Genomic DNA, 17,321 nt, shown 5'->3' with positions numbered 1-17,321 from the left:
AGGGAATATGCCTCCTCGCCCCACACAGAGGGGGCGGGTTGTTTCAGAAATTTCTCGTGGCGTTGCCAGGTTGGATACCTTTCCGTCTGTTGCGATGTTTTCTATGTGTTTCTAACAGTTACTGTTCTTTCCTTCACCAACAATTAATATTTTTTTTAATAACTGAACCAACTTCAGTAATTAACGAGGCACTGGGTTAAGACGAAAGAAATACCATCATAATTCATGAATCTAGTTTATCGACCTTGTAAAACTCAGCTCCCACAGTGGTACAGATGTAACATCCTATTTCCTGTAGATATTATCTAACTACACACAAATGAACTGACTTCATTGAAACAGAAGAATCTTCGTTTATTTATGATTAAGAATTCCCTCTGCTTCTTGTTTGCTCCCCTGCTAAACCTGGCAACCCAAAGTCAAATTAGCTGAGCCACACATCGCAGTTAGCTGCTAGCTGTAGCTACCTCTCCGTGTCCGTGTGCACATTCAACCAAGCAGCGGCGTCACATACACGGTGCGCTTCAGAATTCGGAATGTCGGTAAGTACCACCACACGAACACAAACAAGATACACACGAATGTGATTACATCCGAACAGCGCTACTGTAAGTTTACATCGATGTTAAAAAATATTTATCACTTAAAGATGGCGGCTAGCATCAGCTAGCTTGGCAGCCAAGCTAAGGCTAAATTGTTCTGTGTTGGAAGTATGAATGGTGGACGAAGAAGTAGCTTATCTGGCTAGCTCGTTTGCTAACACTGCATGTATGTTGTTCGAAGGCATCTTTAATTGTCTTGAATGTATTTCTCTTTGAGTCATGATACTTAATCCACCGTAAACCGTAATTCGATGTAGCGCAGTGAAGATGAACCTGCAGCAGCCTCTTTACATTGTGAAGACCCTTGTTGTATCATAACCACGCAATCGTAACAAATTGTTTGGTTTAAGTCAATAATACGTTTATAAACAAGTATTCAACGATTTGACATAATTCTCACATGGTTTTCATTGAGCTGAAGAGAACTGATCGTCACTAGGCCTAGCGACAGACAACAAACACTATGCGACATGTAAATACAACCATATAAAATCAATAAACACACAATTACTCTTCATCCCTGCAGCCCATCCTTATTCAAACCATCTTAATTTGATTAGTCTTGAATTTCAGTTTGCTGATGAGTGGTCACAATGGGCAGAGGGGTGTGTTGATAGGATCCCCTCAAATTCAATCAGCTGCACCAGATTTCATGCACTCATAGATCTCATTTCCCAAAAGATTATTTTCTTAGATCAAGATCCATGAATTATTCTCTGGACAAAGAGTGAAACATTTAAAAACGCACCCATGTGTTTTATGCGAAATCTTGCATACAAACATACAACCCAACAAACCACCAGATTAGGTGAAAACATAATTTCTTTGGCAGAGGCAATGAGCAGATTTATAGTATCATTGTTTTGTAAATGAACTACTAATTTCTGAAACAGATTCTTATCAGAGACTAATCAACTTATTTCAGTACTAGTGATTATTTAATTTATTCAGTGATGTTGAAGTACATGTTTACTTATCGTCTTGATTCAACAACAATAGAAATCCTGCTGACGTCCACGCTGCCTTTGGGAGTGTATACAATTAGGACGTCACTGACCATATTGCATTACACTGATTTGCTGCTAATGGTTTTTCTCACATACATTTGTTGTAGGCCAGTGATGACTCTGTCGACATGACCAGAACAGGCTCCCCTGTTCACCACAGAAAAAAACACAGCATGGAGTCATCAAGATCTCCTAGAAGCTCCAAACACCACCATTCGCGGTCAAGGTCACGGTCCAGGGACCGAAAACGTTAGTATTCAGTAACAGTATCTAGACAATACCGAAAAAGCAGAAAAATGTGGTCCCCATGATGGCATTTGTTCGTAGTATATGCCTTCGTGAGGTGTAACATTTGAAAGTTTGGAAAGAAGATGAACCCCTTGCTGTTGCAACGAAAATGAAAGCACACCAATATTTGTGATGTGGTTGTTTTATTATCATGCAGCTAAATTAACATGTTGCACTATGATCACTACAATTACTTAGAAAAATCTGTTCTCTTACATTCTTTATGAATAAAGTGCACATTTAATAAATTCACAGGATTTGTCAACAGTCTGCTTTTTACCTTTTTTAGGTGACAGAAAATACAGACGGAGTCGCAGCAGGAGCAAAGAGGTAAATGTTAAGTCAATATCTATGATTAGAAAGATATTTGATGTGAATTTGAAGGCCATAGGTTTTAGCCCTTGTTAGTTTTAGGTCAAGGTGAGTATGTTTTTATTATGGTGGATCTGTTAAAATAACCAAATTTCAGAACAAAAGAAATAGATGGTTATGGACTTACTTACAGGGAAAGGGTCTTTTTTTTACCCTCCTTATGCAGACATATCTCAATGGAAGCTTTCATCCTTGGATATGTGTCATTATTTGTAGCCATATTAAAGAAAGAGTAGCTTTTTTTTTCTTTTCTTTTTTTGTGACATCCTGTGTGTAGATCACATGATAACATTTCTACAATAAATCATACTCAGCGTGCTAATGCACGAAGAGACTGAACAGAAGACCCTGCTGACATAGCAAAATAATATGTCTACTACTGGGACAGGTAACTATCTGCCATTCAAACTCCTATTTGTCTCACACTATTTGGAATTAACTCTTGCATCTAGGGATGGGCATAACTAATATATTGAATTCAGATGGAATCTTTTTTAAACCATAGCCAATGTAAAAAATTCAGTTTTGTTAAAACTAATTTGTCTTATAAAGAGAACAGTAACAGCTATTTATCTCTTGGGAACATAGTCTAAATTATTTTCACATGAGATAAACACTGTGATTCTGCCTTTAAGTTAATTTGACATAAGTAGAATAAACCTGGAAATAAATGCATATTTTTATTTGAGGAAGTTTACCAATGTGTTTCATGCTAATTTATTATTGTGTGATTTGGATGATGTTTAGTAGAGAAGCTGTAAAAAGTAAGATGCCCATCCCTATTCCCACTTTATAGTAGGTTCAAGTTGAAAGTATTTAGGCCACATTGAATTGTTTATCTGGTTCAACTGACAAACTACAGTGAAGTCTTTCCCTATGAATCAGATCTTAAGGTTTGCATGCTCACTATTGAAAGAAGTGAGGTTCCAAACATGCTGGTTTGATTAATTCTCTTTAATTATGTTTGTCAAATTTTTCTGTATCACTGAAATGTCCACAGTTGTAATCATGTCCTGGGAATTATTTTTTTTATATGTTAAGAAATTGGATTTGACATCATAAGGTTTTTTTTCAGCACTTCAACATTTATACCTTCTGCTGTAGCCATGGTACTAACTCTTTTTGTTGCATTTCCTGAAAGAGACAACTTCTTCTTAAAACAGGCACGAAAGAGAGACTCCGAGAAGCCGTCAAAATCGCACAGAAAAACAGATGAGCAGCAAGAACAAGAGAGACTGTCAGCAGAGAATGGAGAGGAGCGTTCCAGACGCAAAGACAGGAGGCCCTCCAAAGGCCGGAGCATGTCCAGGTCGCACTCACGAGAGAGGTTAGTGTGGTCAGTAAGTAAGTAAGTCTTTTGACTTATTAAATGATGCAAGAGAAAACGGTTTTATCATGGTTCTGGTAGTATTTAATAGATAAAATAATAGTAACACGAAATCCTTTACGTGATTTATTTAATTAAAGATGATGAATCTTTTTACTTTCAGACGGCATCACAGTAGAAGTAGGGACAAGCGGCGGTCACGATCACGCAGCCGGGACAGGAAGAAGAAGGCACGGTCTCGCTCAGGTTCAAGGACCAAACATCGTCATCACAGTAGAAGTCGCAGTAAGAGCAGGTGGGTTTGATTTAAATTAGGAGAATGTGTTTGAACTTTCGTCCTCCCTGTAGACCATTCAACATGACATGAACAGAATGTTGATTGAATTATTTGGGTTGTTCCACCAGGGAGCGAAAGAAAAGGACTGAAAAAGTGCGCAGAAAGAGTCGAAGCAGGTCTGTTAACCCACCGCTCTTGCGGGGCAGAAACACAGCTATGGATGCACAAGAGGCCCTGGCCAGAAGGTAAGGCAACAGCTTACAGGGCATTTACAATATAGATGACTGGTCATTCTGAACTGGCTGATGGTGGTTCCTGTTGCAACTCACTAATTGTGGCTGCAAAGCTTCTTTCTGTAGTTTGATTACACCTTGACCTTTTTAAGAAATTTGTGACCCAACAGAGATTAGGTTGCATTAATGGAACCAAAAAAAAAACTAAACGTAAAGCTCATTGTCATCAGCAACAATCAAAGCATTCATTCTTCAAGTTACTCAAATAAGTTTGTGACCGCTGGTTGTGGTTGTAATCAGACTTGTCATCTATGTTGCACATGCCAGAGAGCATTGTTGTTCATAAAAGGAAATTACATTGGAAGGAAAACAAGAAAAAAAAAAAGAAGAAGATTGGCGACATAGGTGTCTTAAGACACAGACCATGTAATTTCAACATCCACAATTTGTCTCTGGCCGGGGAACTCTGTTGCACGTTGCCCTGGGGACATTGCTCCTCTCTCTCTCTCTCTCTCTCTCTCTCTCTCTCTCTCTCTCTCTCCCTCTCTCCCCTCACCTCATTTAAATTCTTAACTGTACCTTGTTGAATAAAAACGTATTATTTAAATGTGATGTCTATAGCATGTTTGAGTATGATTTTTGTTTTGTTTGTTTGTTTGCAGACTAGGTCCACACATACCACTTTTAAGTTCAATGTACTGAGCATATTATTATTATTATCATAATGATTTGTAAACAAGCTGCGTAACATTATTTTCGTTATTTTATTTTCCAGGCTGGAGCGAGCCAAGAAACTACAGGAGCAAAAGGAGAAGGAAATGATTGAGAAGCAGCAGCAGCAACAGCAGGACATCACTGCAGGTGAGAAGGGCATGTTGTGTTGATTAACCTTGAAATTTAGAATTTAGTCTGCATTCAGGTATTGATTGCCTCCATGTGTTTTGTCTCCAGTAGCTGCGCCTATAGCAGCAGCTGCTGCAGCTGCTTCAAACCCTGCCCTCAATGTGGCGGCTCTCCTGGCCTCTGGGACACAGGTCACACCACAGATTGCCATGGCGGCTCAGATGGCAGCCCTACAGGCAAAAACTCTGGCAGAGACTGGTATTGCTGTGCCGAGCTACTACAACCCATCTGCTGTAAATCCCATGAAGTTTGCAGAGCAGGAGAAAAAGAGAAAGATGCTATGGCAGGGAAAGAAGGAGGGGGTAAGACTTGATTTTGCTGTCAATTATCCAGTTTTGCCTCCTCAAGTTGTCTGAGCTGGCAAAAACTCTAGAAACTGATGTATTTTTTTATCTTTAAGGACAAGTCCCAGACGACTGAGCTGTGGGAGAAGCTAAACTTTGGAAACAAGGACCAAAATGTTAAATTTCGCAAACTTATGGGTATTAAAGTAAGTATTACAATGTCACTTTACTTAATCTCAGTGTTTTTGATACATCAATGAAGTTCTAACTTTCAGCATTCCAATGGGTTACGTCTGAGTTAAATAGAAGTTGCTGTCTCTGCAGGGAGAGGATGAGGCTGAAGTTTCCAAACCACTCAACGATGACGGCTTGAAGACTCTGCAAAAACAGGAAGAGATGTTCCGGAACCTTGACGTTCAATATGAAATGGCCCGGTCTCAGACACACACCCAGAGGGGAATGGGCCTCGGCTTTACGTCCTCATTCTCACGTGGAATGGATTCTATCTAGTGCCAAACCTAGACTGTCAGTGTTGCTCATCTGGTCATGTAGGACTGCCAATTCATCGCTAGCTTTAAGGCTTGCATGGATGTTGCTCTGAATCTGTAATTTATTTATGGACAAACATCTCCGTTATTGGAACATTATTAAAATGTAAATAGCCAGACGCTGAGTTTGTCTCAGTGATGATTCATCTGTACATCTTCTGTAAAGGAAGCATCAGTCTGACTCACTGATGCTAGTTAGAATTAGATTTTTGTTTTGAATGATGTATTAGTTTTTTGTTTTTTAACTGAAATATATTGATATGTGATTGTTGGAACAAAAACTGATTATAATGTGGTTTAAGTGAAAACAATTTATATCCACTTAGCAAAATGCTACTGAGGTCGGTGTCATTACCAGAATGGATTAATTTCTACGGACTGGGAAAAACTTAACTGGGCTGTGGTACACATTTGTCTCAAGACTGCCACTGATGGAGAAAGGTCCAAGAAGAGTATTCTTGAAATAAATTAGTTTTGTGTTGAGTAAGGCTTTTCATACCTCACCTCATTACTTTATTTATTGCCTGTGATATGTATGTGGGTAATTACATTTTTGGTTTATATTAGGTTGGTGCTTTTGCAAGGGCTTGGCCTTAAGGATAATATTTTTTTTCTAGTATCACATTCTGTCACAGTTTCCAAATCATTGGAATCAAATTGGTGTTAAGTGTTTGTATTAATTTAAATTTAGTAGAATGAAATAATACTAAAATATGTTTTCATTTAAAGTCAAAGAATCCTACTTATTTCTAAACCAAAGTGAAATGGTATATGGCACATAAGAGACTGTCCTGTAAATTTCACATAGAAAATATACATTTATTAGAATACTGGAACTTAAGTTAAATCTCAGGTCTATCTGTTGATGCCCACATGGAAATTGTCTTTATTTACATATAAGGCTGGAGTACAGTACGTGAGCCACGCCGGTGATGAGGTTGTGGTTGGCAAACTCAAGAATAAGGAGCAGGATCGGATATTCGCTGTGTCTCTTCTCCAGGGTGGACTCCTCACTCAACCCCATCCAGTGAAGCAGCAGCGTCTGCATGGCCTCTGGGAATAGTTCTGTGGCTAGTTCCTCAGCAGGTGGCAAGTCACTTATTCGCTCAATATGCTGAACTTTAAAACCCTCCACCTTCTGACTGATGCTACTGTTAGCTGCATGAAACTGCTGGCCCAGCCATCGTCCCATACAGCTCAGCAGGGAACTTGAGTATACAGAGCCCCAGTTTTTGGCCTTCAGCAGGGCCAACACAGTTTCAGTCACATCCTTTTCGTCTAGATTGCCATTTATAAACCGATCAATGTTCTCTAAAAGTAGCAAGACGGTCTCCAGATGTTCTGTGTGGCTGTGAATCTCAGAGGAGAGTTTGTCATCCAAGCTGTGCAATCTTTGCTTCATCCTGGACACAACTTGTTGTTTTTGCTCTGTTGGCAAGCTCTTCCCCAGAAAAGAGCAATAATCATGATCTGCTGATGTGTTGCCGCCTAACGTGTCCAATTCCCTGCCAACCTTGCAATGCTGTGGTGGTGATGCTTCGTTTCTTGACTCACCCCCACTGCTGGGTGTTGAACAATCGAGCATGCTGCTGAGGCTGTAACTCATTTCCAGAGGGCTGTCATTTATTTGCGATTTCCAAACATCCTACAAAGGAAAGGACATAAAAAATAAACAAACCATGTGCACCATGCAGACACATGCATAATGGGAACAGTACTGCACCTGGAAGTTCTCAAGCACAGCCAGCTGCTCTTGCTTATTGTACATCTCAAAGGCAACACGAAAAAGCCCCTGAATACTGTAGAACCAGAGGCAGTTGTTTGCAGCAGGTACCTTCAACCCGTGAAACCTGAATGCTGCAACAAGCCAGGATGGGAGACAACAGTGTTAGGTGTGAGAAGCAGTGTATGTGTGTGAACTGGTGTAAGTCACATGAATAAATGTCTGTTACCTGAGGAAAAGTGTATTTTGGTGGCCAGTCCTTTCTTGGCAAACTTGGCGTGGTACCTGGGATGGTTCTCTGTGCGGACGTCAGTGCTGGAGAAGACATCAGCTCCTAAAAATAGAGGGATTCCTGGAGCCTGAAACACACGTGAACTTTTCAGGGGTAAACATCGTTTCAGCCAAATCCAATACAACTGAAGTAAATTGTGACCGATTCTTAAAACGTATCCAAACAAACATTAAGTTCTCATCAGTCATTTGGGTTCTCTCTTTATCCCCTTTTCAAAATTGGTTGTACACGTAAGATATTTATGTATGTCTTTATATACTACTGTATGTGATAGCAGAACATGAAATGTGGCATTTAATTGAGGACTTTTTGTTCACTTTTTTTTTCACAAAAAACATTAATACGAGCAGTATGGAGGCGTTTATGTCTTTTTCTGTAGTTTTTTTTTTTCATTCGAGGAATCAGTCACCATTGACTTAAATTGTACTGGATTTGGCTGCCGCACTGTTTACCCCTGAGACTTCTAAAGTGTTTTGTGGACTCAAACACTTAGATCGTGAGTTAGATTTCATTTTGGGGTGAACTATCCCTTTAAATTAGTGTAAATGACGTTCACGCAAAACAAAAATGTTTTAGTTTTTTCTGGTGTTGTGGTAGGAGTTGTGAAGATGGTGGCCCGTGCAGCGCCCTCTAGCTGGGTGTGATGATAAACACACTTGTTGCTATAAGAACAATAAGAAGCTGCAGTGTGTGGTTGTCTCACCTTGTGGGGACTCTCCGCCATCCTGAACGATGTCACATCCACCAGATAAATAAAGCGGATTCTCCTCGAGCCTCCGTCCCACTGCGGCAGAGTCAGGTGGATAGTTGAGATACTGGACATTGTCGGAAGCAAACGATGCTTCACACCGACTCTCAGCTCTGCCCTGTCCCTCAGGAACAGCGGGTATCGGTCGCTGCTTTGACCTTTGATCTCCAAAGTATCAAAGCTGGAGGAAAGATGGCAGACGTAGACTTCGGCGACAGTGAGCTCTTTGAGCAGCTAGATCACTCCGAACCACCGACACCGACACACATTCGCTTCACAGATAACGAGGAAGAGCCGGAGGAGATGAGCCGGCGCGCCAGACTGAAGGAGTATCACGACTCCATCAAGAGACTCACCGAGGAGAATATCCTTCCGTCAGATCCGCGCTGTGTATGCTAGCGGGGCTCTGCTAGCACCGTTAGCATTTTGTGTGGGACCAAAACAGCTGGTTTCTTCTTATTTGTGCATTTCCCTTAACTCACAGTTTCACATGCAGTTTTACGGAGACAGCTGAGCGTCCTCACACCACCAAGGTAACAGGCGGACACTCGGTTGATCGCAATACAAGTAAAGCTAATCACTCAGCGCTAATGCTAATGTCCCTCTGATTTTACAGTGGCATCACAATTGAAGATGTCAACACCGGCGGACCCCTTCTTCAAATCCTTTATGCGAACAACAGTATTTCAAAGTGAGCTATGTTTCAGTGTTGTTAATCTACGGTGGCCCTGAAGTGCTAATCACGACTTCAAATCAGAAAACACAGCAGCAAACCCCTTGTCATGCGTGCGCATCTGTTTATCCATTGCTGAAACAATAAATTAAAAAAATACTTCTTTCAGGCAGTGTCGTCAAGAGATTGAAGATTTTATCTATAGTGTGATACTGAAGCACCAGGGAACAGGACATGAGAAGAAACAACCCCCCACCTGTGTCAAACCTCAGGTATTTACCCAGAATTTGTTTTACTGTTATTAATATCCACACGGTTATACCTGTATATGCAGAGGAAAAGTAAATCATTGTTCTACCCCTTGTAAAGAGTTCAGCTTTTGCTATGGATGAAGATCCACCAAGCTCATCCTCATACAGTGAAAAAGCAACACAAGCCTTTAAAGTGAGTATGTATCTGTATTTTTCAAAATGGTATCTCTCGGTGGTTTGAATAATGCAACATATATAAACAGATTTTTTTTCTTCTATCGTAGGTGGTTGGAAGTGTGTCATATTTCACTTCTTTCTGTATTGATAAACTTGGGCAGCCTCTGGTCAATGAAAACCCCCAGATGACAGATGGATGGGACATTCCAATGTATCTTTAAGATGGTGCTGTGTCAAACATTCACTTTTATTCATTTTAATATGTTCTTATTTTAAAAGTGTGCTGCTGAGTCTAAGTAGACAATATAATTTGATATTTCATCAAATTTTATTTAATTTCCTGAATGATTGCAAAGCTATTCCCAGGTTTTTAACCAAGTACTCGGAACAAATGGACAGGAAATCGAAATGAAAGACAAAAGGTATGACTGGGTTCAATAATAGAAGCTTTATTTAGTTTCCATCTTGTGTTTATGACTTGCTTTGTTTAATCGTGGTGTATAATGAGTCATTCATGTGTCTTTTCGTTTTAGACCCAAGTCCATGTGTTTTAACTGTGGTTGCGGCGGTCATCAGCTGAGGGATTGTCCCAAGGTGAGAATAATGAGTTATTAGTGTGGCATTAACCCAAGTTAAACACAAGAGTCATAAGTTGATTAACTTCATTTTTACATTGTCACCTCCATAGCCTAAAGACATGGCTGCAATCAATGAGAGAAGAAAAGAGTTCAATCAAAACAACAACCAAACCATGCAGAGTAACCAGCGATACCATGCTGATGAAGTGGAGGAGCGCTTTGCGAAATACAAGCCTGGAGTCATGAGGCAGGACTTTTACTTAGCGCTGAACAGAAATGAGCTGAATTGAACCACATGTAGTACCTGTTGGAACAAGTCAAAGTAAATCTTGATTACATAATGTTTTTCACTGTGTTGTTCACTTACAGTGAGGAGCTGCTGGCAGCACTGGGAATTGATGGCAACACCCTTCCTCCTCTGATTTATCGCATGAGGCAGCTCGGCTACCCTCCAGGTTGGCTAAAGGAGGCAGAGATGGAAAACTCTGGCCTAACACTATACGATGGAAATGGTACGTCGTAAATCAAACATCAGACAACTGTGTGTTTCCAATGAGTACATTTTAATAAACTGCTACAAATCTATATATTTTTTTTCTCTTTTGTAGCACCAAATTATGGCAATACAACGGAGAATAGTAAATCAGAAAACATCTCTTATGATGTTTCCAAACTGCAAGATTTCCCTGGCTTCAATGTAGCTGCACCAGACAAAATGAAAGATGTAAGTCCCTACACCAAGGTTCACTTCACAAAGCTCTTGGAAATATTTGATTTGTATTTATTTATACTGATTTTATTTGTCTTCTTTCACTTTCATGGCCTTTTAGTCAACTGCCTTGTCTGGTTTTGGTGGTGTTTTTTAGTTTACTTCTTCTTATGTGACATTGTTATGAAAAGTTCTATACAAATGCACATTATTATTATCATTACTTTATTTCAAATATTTTGCTTGAATGTATCACAAGTTGTGTGAATCCATACATAGCAGCAATATTTACTGTATATTGCAGGTTGTATTAATACTACATTTCACTTCTGTATTTTTTCCTGTCAAAAAATTAAGAGACTTGATCTTTAATTGATGGGCATGGAAAATAATAATTTAGTATTACATGTCAGTATAAATAATTTTGTCTGTTAGACATGGTGGCATCATAAATATGGTTTATTGCATTTTTACAAGTGAGTGTCTGTCACAGTTGTGCACCTTACACTATTTCATTTTTATTTGACCTCCAGGAATTCATGCAGTATGGTTCAATTCCACTGCAGAGCCACCAGATAAAGCAAAACTATGCAGCGTACCTGTCCAACAACTTTCCTATGGTGAGTATCTTAGTCTCTCAGTGGTTGGGTGTTTCCTCCTGGCTTCCTGTATCAACAGCTCCCTATTCAAAAATCAAAAAATGGAGGATAAAAAAGAAATGACTGTGTGTGAACTCAGTCTGCCACTCTGTTTTACATAACAGTCTGTGCTGTCCTCTTACAGTGGATGTCCATTCATCCCACTCAGCCACCCAATCATACTAATGTGAATTCACAGTCTTGTCTGTCATTCTGGCCTCAATTTTTCTTATATTGGCACTCTATCAGATACGGATTAGTGTCTGGTGGCTGCATTATAGGCAGAGTCTAATAATAATCTCATTGCACATGTCATTCTTCGTTGCCTACAGCCTGGTGACACCTGCAACAAGAGGCGCCGTGAATCGGACTCTTCTCCACAGCCGAGGAAGAAAAATAGGCCCAGTCCTGATCAGAACTCCAGCAGGAGCTCAGATATGGATATCGAATCAGGTAACTGTTCATCTTAGTCACTTTTTTCAGCAGGCATATTATGAGTCTTAAATGTCCAGAAAACCAAATTAAATAAATAAACAGTAATCTGTAATTTTCTTGAGTTTTATCCCAAATTCCAGTGAACTTCACGTTTTATAATTTGTTCCATTTAGTTTTTCTTTTACAATACTGTGTTGCAAGAAGCTAATATTATGTTTTAGTTATATCTTAAATACAGAAGTATGCACAGAAATACTATCAGTTGCTTCTTTGATTGTACATATTTGAAACTTTTAGTGACTTAATTCATCTCTTCTTTCAGATCCAGGAACACCTTATAACAGTCGCAGAGGTGACTTCAAGTTCCAATCACCGCTTCCCCCAGGATCTCCTTGCTTCAGTTCACCTCCTCCTTTACCCCACGGCACTCCTCCAGCTACACCCACTCCCCCCCCTCTCCCAAAAGGTACGCCTCCCCCTACTCCCAACAACGGTTCTCCAGCTCTGCGAGGGCAGAATTGGGTCGTGGTTGATGATGCTGTGGAGGGGACAGATGATGAGCTGACATTAGAGGAACTGGAGGAGCAGCAGAGGCTGATTTGGGCGGCTCTAGAAAATGCTGACACTGCCACAAATAGTGACTGTGACACACCTACTATGGGAACACCTATACCCAGTTCACCGAGCGTGTTGACACCTGTGCATGTCGACACAGAAACAGAAGAGGCTGAAAAAGCAATGGACACAGATAGACCTCTAGAAACTGGCCAAAGTAGCCCAAATCTAAGGGAACCAGAAAATCAAGAACTTTGCCCTCAGAGCCCTGGACCAATCAAAGCTGAGGAAGATAGCCCTCAGAGCCCTCATCCAGTCAAATCTCAAGACGACACCCCTCAGAGTCCTGGTCCAATCAAATCCCAGCAAGACAACCCTCAGAGTCCTGGTCCAGTCAAATCACAGGATGACAACCCACAGAGCCCCGAACCACTCAAAGTCCAAGACGACAGCCCTCAGAGTCCTGGTCCTGTCAAATCCCAGGATAACAATCCACAGCGCCCTGATCCAGATTTCTCTAACAGGGATGCTGATGATGACGCTTCTCTTAAGCATGATGAGAAGATAACAGCTGTTCCTCACCGCAGCAAGTTTGCTGCTGGCATTGTTCCATTTGAAGATACACCAGAATACACTGAAGTTGCTGAAGCCACAGGGACGTACCTTAGAATCAGGGACTTGCTTAAAGGTTCCCCTCGAAATTTGGCAAAGAAAAAAGAATAATTGTATATCTTGACTTGGACACATGAATATGTGACTATTTTTTTAACCGAAAAAATATTTTCATTTTCGTCCCCAGCCTATCAAGCATGTCTTTTTTAGCAGTTAGTCAAGTTAAAATGAATTTGTAAACATACAATGTGGGAGGGGCAGTGGCAGATGATGCAACAGCATTGTTTTGTAGATTTTGACTTATTAGTCTCCATCATTTTAAAGTAGTAGTGTAACTGCGGCTCTTGAGTTTATTGTATAATTTGTAAAATGGCAATTTCATGATATGTATTAATATTCATATGTTGTTTAAAAGGCTTTTTCTATTTTACTTCCTACTTGAATTGCTTTAAAATCTTCAAGTAAACCTGCTTGCGTCCTTGCTTTTTTTATTTTGCTGTATATTTGTGTCTGAACAAGTTGACCATGTTTTGCTATAATCAGTTCAGGCCCTTGTTTTATTAATAATGGAACAAAACACACATGAAACTGCATGTAACTGAAAATCTGCCTCAAAACTATTTTTATTTGGTTCCCACGAGGTTAAGAAGTTTAATCTTATCTTTTTATTTATTATGAAATTATCACATTGGTTCATACTAGCTGAAGTTACCTTCTTAACACTATCAATGACAAGAATTGTTCAGTTGTAGACTCAAATACATTTCTACCAAGCGTATGTTTAGTGTTTCAAAGATAAGAGAATTTCCCAACATAATGAATGTAGACCATCTGTTTATGACTGAATGCTGACACCCCCATGTATGCAGAATATTTGAACTCTAGATTTGTAAATGACCTATGCATCCATGATGCATACTGAATGAATCACACACACACACACACAAACACCCCTACATACATATTTATGCAAATATACACGCCTGCAAGCAGATATAATGCAATGTATGTCTGGGTCTGCTGTACTCTGAGAATCTCAGTTATTTAACATCTTACAAAGTCATGTGAAAATGATGATGACTACTCTCTTTCGTCAAAAGACTTTATTTCCTTTTTCCCCCACATTTTGGAAAGTGAATACTGGAAGAAGATGTATGTGAATGTAAATTACAGATGTCTTGCAATCCCAAGAAGGGATGGACCAAAAGCATTGGCATTACATAAATAAAGAATATATGTGTGTTTGTAAACTATATGTATGTAGAATATCTTGTTCATACTGTATTAATAGCATATACTCTTCCATCTCTTTGTTGTTATACTAGTATGTCCAATTGTCTGTCTTATACTAATAGACAACCCATATTGAAGATTTTCTGAATTTCATATGAGCTATAACTGGCTTCTACCACACCTCACACATTTTGTTTTTACACTTCATTGTTTGAACTAAACTACGTTTAAGCTACTGGGTACTGTCTTAATATTCATTAGGAAAATCTAATTCAAAGCAAACATGTTATATAATATATAATAATAATATATATATATATATATATATTCAATAATTATTGTTATACATATATATTAATTTAAGTTTTCCCTCGGGATTTTGTTTTGATTTCTAATGATTATTATTGTGATCATACTTTTGAATCCTCTCTCAGTGTTTGTTTTACACTTGGTCCAATCCCAAGAAAGAAACGTGTCCCTTGTCCAAAAAATTGTTTGTTCGACAATTTGATCTGTAATCTGGAACTAATCCACTCACAATAAACTCCTCCGCGGAACAAACCGACACTCCAGCCGCAGACTCTACGTGTTTTTCTTCGTTCGGCAGCATTAAAGTCCTCTTTGTCACTGGATCGTTTCGGGTGGGGTGCTCCATCTCACCGAGCATTTCCTCTTTGGCAGCAGACCTACCGTTGAGGCTGGGCTCTGCGCTGGGCTGTGCCTGCTCGTGTGGGATTCGAGCAGCGGTCGTCGTTGCGGTTCTTCCACTTAGCCTGCTAGCTGTGGACACTTCTCTCTACCCCCCCTCGGGAGAGTCGAAAGCCGCGCAGACACATATCAGGTCAGTATTAGCTCCCGCCGCATTCCCGCAAACTTCCTCGGCATTTCGCCGCCGATACAACCAGGGAAACGCCGCCTTTGGCCAGAAGTTACTCCCGTAGTGCAGTCGTTACTTCGGCTAGCTAGCTAACGAACGAGCCCTTCTCCTGGATCCTCACCACCGGTATCGCCCGGGCCCTCGCTGCTAACGTCAGCGGACTAATCACGTCTGTTCTCTGTCGTGATAACATTTAAACCGAATGTTAAACTGTGGCGTCGCCTCGCAGCAGCATTAACCCGACAGGCCACACTGACAGGTGATCTAATCCGAAATATCAACGTGTTGTGCCGCCGCCTCTCAACTTGTAGCAGCAGTGTGCTCTGCTGGAGCTCCGGTGACATTGCGGAGACTTCTGGACTCAGGGAATTAGTTCGAGGCGCTAATCTCAGCGGCGGTGAACAGTCTGTGGCTCGTTCTGAACATGTGGCTGTAGAGTTTTTCATTCGTGGTTATCGGCGCAGAATCAGCCACTAAGGTGAGTTAGCTGTCGTGTATTTTCTTTCTTTTATTCAGACTCCACTGTTAGCTGACGTGCCACCTCACCGACAGCTCTCAGCCAGTTAGCCGGGGAGAAAGGTGACAAGGCGGGTTAACGTTGATGGGCCAGTCCCTTGGAGGACCAGTACACTTGCTTCAGTAGTACATCGTGTAGTATGTCAGTGGATGTTAGACACTGGCTGTTTCTGATGGTGGCTCAGGCGTGATATGATTCAGCCTTTTCTGTTTCACTGAGCAGTTGAGTTGTTTTGGACTGTGTGACATGAGCTCGATAGATTAGCTAAATCTGACACCCCCATGTTTGTATCTACACTAGTCTATACACTTCTGAATGATATAAAGAATCACTCACATGTGTGGGTAAATCAGATCACCCTGTAAACGTCCCAGGAATATATAAATTGTAAACATACTTTATTGTTTCTCTGCACTACTGGTTCTGTTTGTAACATATCAAACCAAATACACTCTCATGTCTACACTTTTATGGTTTTGGTCGTCAGTGTTTCCAGTTTACTTTCTTTTCACATGCAGTGAAACAGTGGCATACGTACAGCATCCACCACTATAAGTGAAACATTTTTGCACCATTCTTTAACTTATTTCTTCAGTTTCTTATCTCAACCTCTTTCCTGTAACTGTATTTCTGTGCAAGTAAACTGAAAGCAATGTAAAACCAGAATCTAGTTCCTTCTGTGAACTTGGCCAATGAAGTCAATTCTGAATCTGATCCTTAGTACAGTTTAGAAAATGTTTTGCATCGTATTACAATACCTAGGGCAGGGAAATAATATCATTTATTATTGCAGTGTAATGCTAATCAATAGCAATATAACAGAAGTCCAATGTATATTGATATAAAGCTTATGCAAGGTGCGAGCACAGTGAGGAGGTATAAGGCACAATTGATCGACCTCTGATTTGTAGAATAATTAACTGTTTGTCAAATGTTTGTCATTCTCTTGTGTTCTCTTTAAATGTAAAATAATTGATAACATGACTTTTATCGTAAGCAGCAGTTTAGCTTGTTTGGACTGACTGACATTACCTTGATAGGCTACAAGTCTTCTACAAATGCAATATTTCTTGAAAGTGTGACATTCCTTCTAACTTCTTGATAGGCAGTTGAAGAAAACCTGTATGTGAAAGAATGGCTTACATTGGTGGGCAAGTAAGAGAATCCTGTAGACTTATATTAATTGTCCACATACATGCTGTTTATATAGTTGATTTCAGCCCACTGGACAAGAAACAACTTTGTATAATGTTAAATTACCTCTATGGAATAACAACACTCTGTCTGATAAAGTTAAGGAGGCTTCATTACTTTTTTTTGGAAGGTTTGGATTTTAGATTGGGGCTGCAGAGGAAACTTTGACAACATATATTTGCTATTTCAGGTCCCAGCTATGTCTGAGTGCAATCGTAAGAGCCAGACTCTGTCGTGCAGGGATGTGTTGATGGGCCTACTTTCTGCA

At 40.1% G+C, this 17,321-nt stretch overlaps 4 protein-coding genes across 20 annotated transcripts in view; 3 read left to right on the top strand and 1 right to left on the bottom strand.

Annotated features, from left to right (window-relative positions):
* The first annotated feature begins 413 nt into the window (after positions 1 to 413).
* On the top strand, positions 414 to 6,328 carry rsrc2 (arginine/serine-rich coiled-coil 2). Of its 4 annotated transcripts, none has more exons than XM_020100964.2 (10): positions 414 to 542; positions 1,717 to 1,858; positions 2,187 to 2,227; positions 3,433 to 3,596; positions 3,760 to 3,891; positions 4,002 to 4,049; positions 4,882 to 4,967; positions 5,061 to 5,311; positions 5,410 to 5,499; positions 5,618 to 6,328. In XM_020100964.2, exons 1-10 carry the CDS (start codon positions 537 to 539, stop codon positions 5,801 to 5,803), a joined length of 1,146 nt encoding a protein of 381 aa, XP_019956523.1. In that variant the 5' UTR covers positions 414 to 536; the 3' UTR covers positions 5,804 to 6,328. The 4 variants fall into 4 exon arrangements, with proteins under 4 accessions (XP_019956523.1, XP_019956522.1, XP_019956521.1 ...); XM_020100963.2 differs by having other exon boundaries at positions 5,058 to 5,311; XM_020100962.2 differs by having other exon boundaries at positions 4,002 to 4,118.
* Positions 6,329 to 6,635: 307 nt separating this feature from the next.
* On the bottom strand, positions 6,636 to 8,693 carry LOC109638136 (uncharacterized). The gene is made up of 4 exons (XM_020100965.2): positions 8,560 to 8,693; positions 7,794 to 7,923; positions 7,565 to 7,698; positions 6,636 to 7,486 (listed from the first exon to the last, which is right to left on the bottom strand). The coding sequence occupies exons 1-4, from the start codon at positions 8,677 to 8,679 to the stop codon at positions 6,728 to 6,730; spliced, it is 1,143 nt and encodes a 380-aa protein (XP_019956524.2). The 5' UTR covers positions 8,680 to 8,693; the 3' UTR covers positions 6,636 to 6,727.
* A 1-nt stretch (position 8,694) lies between these two features.
* zcchc8 (zinc finger, CCHC domain containing 8) lies at positions 8,695 to 13,698 on the top strand. The gene is made up of 14 exons (XM_069523709.1): positions 8,695 to 8,970; positions 9,097 to 9,137; positions 9,221 to 9,295; positions 9,447 to 9,549; positions 9,647 to 9,721; positions 9,813 to 9,916; positions 10,062 to 10,127; positions 10,239 to 10,299; positions 10,394 to 10,530; positions 10,653 to 10,795; positions 10,892 to 11,007; positions 11,526 to 11,612; positions 11,963 to 12,083; positions 12,388 to 13,698. Exons 1-14 carry the CDS (start codon positions 8,695 to 8,697, stop codon positions 13,341 to 13,343), a joined length of 2,361 nt encoding a protein of 786 aa, XP_069379810.1. The 3' UTR covers positions 13,344 to 13,698.
* A 1,308-nt stretch (positions 13,699 to 15,006) lies between these two features.
* clip1a (CAP-GLY domain containing linker protein 1a) overlaps positions 15,007 to 17,321 on the top strand; it is a 29,217-nt gene continuing 26,902 nt past the window's right edge. For 4 of the 14 annotated variants that reach the window (XM_069523703.1, XM_069523702.1, XM_069523698.1 and 1 more), the window contains exon 1: positions 15,068 to 15,306. The gene's annotated coding sequence lies outside the window, so the exon portion shown is untranslated. Of the gene's footprint in view, positions 15,821 to 17,321 lie in introns of all 14 variants that reach the window. The other 10 variants (XM_069523706.1, XM_069523704.1, XM_069523699.1 and 7 more) reach the window with 5 other exon arrangements.

Source organism: Paralichthys olivaceus, chromosome 4, assembly GCF_024713975.1.
Source record: "Paralichthys olivaceus isolate ysfri-2021 chromosome 4, ASM2471397v2, whole genome shotgun sequence".
Taxonomy (NCBI): Eukaryota; Metazoa; Chordata; class Actinopteri; order Pleuronectiformes; family Paralichthyidae; genus Paralichthys; species Paralichthys olivaceus.
Note: the sequence above shows the minus strand (reverse complement) of the source record. Positions and strands in the feature narration are given on the sequence as shown.

What these genes read in the sequence shown, in the direction of transcription:
- LOC109638136 (XM_020100965.2), bottom strand. Translation starts at nt 8,679, where the DNA reads ATGTCCAGTATCTCAACTATCCACCTGACTCTGCCGCAGTGGGACGGA. An exon ending in TGGCGGAGAGTCCCCACAAG is followed by an intron (nt 7,924 to 8,559) that starts GTGAGACAACCA and finishes CGTGTGTTTCAG; the next exon opens with GCTCCAGGAATCCCTCTATT. An exon ending in CTGTGCTTGAGAACTTCCAG is followed by an intron (nt 7,487 to 7,564) that starts GTGCAGTACTGT and finishes TTTCCTTTGTAG; the next exon opens with GATGTTTGGAAATCGCAAAT.
- rsrc2 (XM_020100961.2), top strand. An exon ending in CAAGAGGCCCTGGCCAGAAG is followed by an intron (nt 4,119 to 4,881) that starts GTAAGGCAACAG and finishes TTTATTTTCCAG; the next exon opens with GCTGGAGCGAGCCAAGAAAC. An exon ending in GCAAACTTATGGGTATTAAA is followed by an intron (nt 5,500 to 5,617) that starts GTAAGTATTACA and finishes CTGTCTCTGCAG; the next exon opens with GGAGAGGATGAGGCTGAAGT.
- zcchc8 (XM_069523709.1), top strand. Translation starts at nt 8,695, where the DNA reads ATGCTTCACACCGACTCTCAGCTCTGCCCTGTCCCTCAGGAACAGCGG. An exon ending in AAGCAACACAAGCCTTTAAA is followed by an intron (nt 9,722 to 9,812) that starts GTGAGTATGTAT and finishes CTTCTATCGTAG; the next exon opens with GTGGTTGGAAGTGTGTCATA. An exon ending in GATGGATGGGACATTCCAAT is followed by an intron (nt 9,917 to 10,061) that starts GTATCTTTAAGA and finishes ATGATTGCAAAG; the next exon opens with CTATTCCCAGGTTTTTAACC.